Genomic DNA, 2,941 nt, shown 5'->3' on the forward strand with positions numbered 1-2,941 from the left:
AATCCAAACCAGTCTGTGATTCTATGATCAGAGTTAACTCTTTTCCGGAGCACCTTCAGCAGCTCTGTGTGTCGCTGTGTCCCTGACCTGCCCGGAGCTCTGCCTGTGGTGGGCACCGCGCGAGAAACTTGGTTGCAGTTTCAGGAGCGGGCAGAGGGAGGCACCGTCCGGGAAAGAACGCTCCCTAACGGCTCTCGGGCTGATCACCCGCAGAGCGTTGTCTCTGGGGCGGGGCTGGGTGATCTTCAAAGGTCCTCTCCAACCCACACCGTGCTGTGGTTCTGGGAGTGCAGATAAGCAGTTAATGGAGCCCCCTTGTCCCATAAGTGAATGCACTTGGGTGAGAAGTGGTGACAGAATACACTAATTCAAGGTAGAATGTGAAATATGGAAAATACTCTGTTGTAGCTTTCTTCTTGCTTTTTACTCAATAAATTTAACTTCTCATTTCTGGATTTCTCATCACATATAATGCTCTGTGCCCTTGGTAACAGCAACAGAAGAACAGCAACTCTGGGCAGCTTTTTTTTTAGCAATAGGTATTGGTGAGCAGTTTCGTTCACATACAGATACCTATTTATGAATAATGTCTTACTAATTTGAGACTAAATCTGATTCATTTCATTATTTCACTGAACTTTATGAAATTACTTATGTCTGTCTGAGAATGGGCTAAGGCTTTGGAAGCATGAAATAATGTTAATTTAGTTCTGCATAATGTATGGAAGCATGGTTTCAGATTTCTTTCTGTGGTTGCCTGCAGACTGGAGCTAGCAAAGGCTACGGATTTATAGAGTTTGAGTCCGATGACGTGGCCAAGATCGTTGCAGACACGATGAACAACTACCTGTTCTCTGAAAGACTGCTGAAGTGTGAGTATAAGCTGAAGTGTAAGTCCTCTAACGTGCAAAAGAAATTCATAGTTATGTGTGTTACTTCTTTGGACTGTTGGAGAATCTTGTTTGTGTTGGTTTTTGTTTGGGTTTTTTTGTAATTATTAAATTAAGTTTTGTCCTGAAAGGTTTTTCTGTGGGGCTGAGCTTTTTTTGCTTTTCTTCCTGCACAGAGAAGACCCTCAGCAGCCTTTGGCCACTGCTCCTGTTTTTTCCCTCTAGGCTGATAACGCTTGTTGTGTAACATCAAATCTCAGGAAACAGTGGGGTTTGCTGTGGGAACAGGTCTTTTAGTGTGGAAATTCTTTGTTGTTTGTAACTGTTGCAGCTGCTGTCTGTGTAGTTAGACATCAGGGGCTTTTTTGATTAACAGGTTAATGAAATTAGCAAGTTTCTGGGACATGGTGATAGCAACGCTTACTTTGCAAAGGGTTATGAGTTGTATATGCAGCAACTTTTGAAAAACAAGTTTCCCTGACTGTTTTCTGTGTGAAACTGAAAAAGTGTTATTTTCTTCCATCTATCCCTCCGTTATCAGTTCTATTATGAGCATTCAGTCACTTTCCATCCTCTGTGTTCATCAAATACTGTGCCAGTGCTCTTTGCTCACAGTGGATAATGTCATAACCGAGCTGAATAGCGTTGTGGGAGCACATCTGGTGAGAAGAGCAGCTCTGCTATAACTAGCTGTCGTCTGTTTATGGTACTACAGGTCAGTTCATGCCTCCAGAAAGGGTCCATGAAAACCTTTTCAGCAGCTGTAACAGGGTGTTTCTGAAGCCCTCTCAGCCGGCGGTCCGGCGGTACAACAAGATCCGCTCGCTCCTCCAGAAGGCGAAGATGACGAAGCGACTCCTGCGAAAGGAGAGGCTGCTACGGAAGAGGTTGGCTGAGAAGGGGCTCGATTATGACTTCCCAGGATTTGTAAGTTTGGTGTCATTTCAAGGAGTGTTTTATGCAAAACATGTTTCTAAGGTTGTGCTAAATAGAAGAAATTAATATGTTTTGTATGGAATTGGGGGAAGAGCTGGAGCACCAGGGAGACTCACTTGCATTAAGAACTGTGTAGAAGCTGTTGGAAATTAGTGCAGCGCTGTTGCCGAGTTGTGCTTCAAGTAACAGCAAAGGGAAAACGTTCCTTTTCTTCTGTTCCTGTAAACAGATGGATATCCTGAGGTTTTCATATTTGACTGTAGATCACGAAAGAGTGACTGTGCGCCCTGCCCTGTGAGAGGCTTTGGTAGGGTGGGTGTTTGAAGGCAGGTCCCAAGACCAGAGCTTTCATCCCTAGACCTTGTCTAGCTAACCAGTGTATTGCTCAATTGCAGAGTGCTAGGGGGATGTACTTGAGTTTTAAGCAATGGTTTTTAACATGGTGATTTTTTAAAATGCACAGTAGCAGCTTTTCTTACATTGCTTTGGATGTTTTTGTTCAAACCAGATCACCTCTGTGGTGCTGCAAGTCATTTTATTAATTCAAACCTAATTGCTGTAGCAAAGATTTTGCAGTTATGGAGCAAAGAAACCTATATACTATAAAGTGATTGTTTGCATCTTCACACAAGGAAGTTTGTAGTGATCCACCTGGTCTGTCTTGCTTCCTAGGCTGCACAGGAGCTGTCCCTAAAGAGAAAAATAGTGAAAAAATCCAAGAAGACAAAACTCAATGTTTCTTTGAGCAGCCAGGTAAGACCGAGCAGTCCTAGTGGTGCCCAGCACCACACCCCACTATTCACACCGGCAGATGTTTCAGGTCTGCAGATGGTTTCTTTGTGTTAATTTCAACACCTGGAAGCCTGGATGGTATTTGCTTGAGAGAGTTTTGTGCCAAAAGTAGCTCCTTTGAGACAGATTAACACTCTTGAATGGGGTAGGGTGGTTGGGTGCTCTCAGTTCTTTCTCCCGTGGGAGCATTTGTCAGCAGAGGCTTCTGCTCAGTGTGCCGTAACCCGCAGCGCTCGGCCCGAGATGTGCCCGGGGAGCCGCGTGTCTGCTGTCAGCCGCCGCGATTCGGCACTAACCTGAGGCGGGAGATGAGAAGCTGAACA

At 44.7% G+C, this 2,941-nt stretch overlaps 1 protein-coding gene across 1 annotated transcript; it reads left to right on the plus strand.

The window, feature by feature from the left end:
* Nucleotides 1–763: 763 nt before the first annotated feature.
* NIFK (nucleolar protein interacting with the FHA domain of MKI67) lies at nt 764–2,579 on the plus strand (the record flags this gene model as incomplete). Its single annotated transcript, XM_010167447.1, has 3 exons — nt 764–872; nt 1,606–1,817; nt 2,499–2,579. Coding segments are annotated over 3 exons (402 nt in total), but the record flags the coding sequence as incomplete, so codon positions are not given.
* Between the last annotated feature and the right edge of the window lie 362 nt (nt 2,580–2,941).

The sequence above is a fragment of the Antrostomus carolinensis genome, unplaced genomic scaffold (genome assembly GCF_000700745.2).
Source record: "Antrostomus carolinensis isolate BGI_N321 unplaced genomic scaffold, ASM70074v2 Scaffold53974, whole genome shotgun sequence".
Taxonomy (NCBI): domain Eukaryota; kingdom Metazoa; phylum Chordata; class Aves; order Caprimulgiformes; family Caprimulgidae; genus Antrostomus; species Antrostomus carolinensis.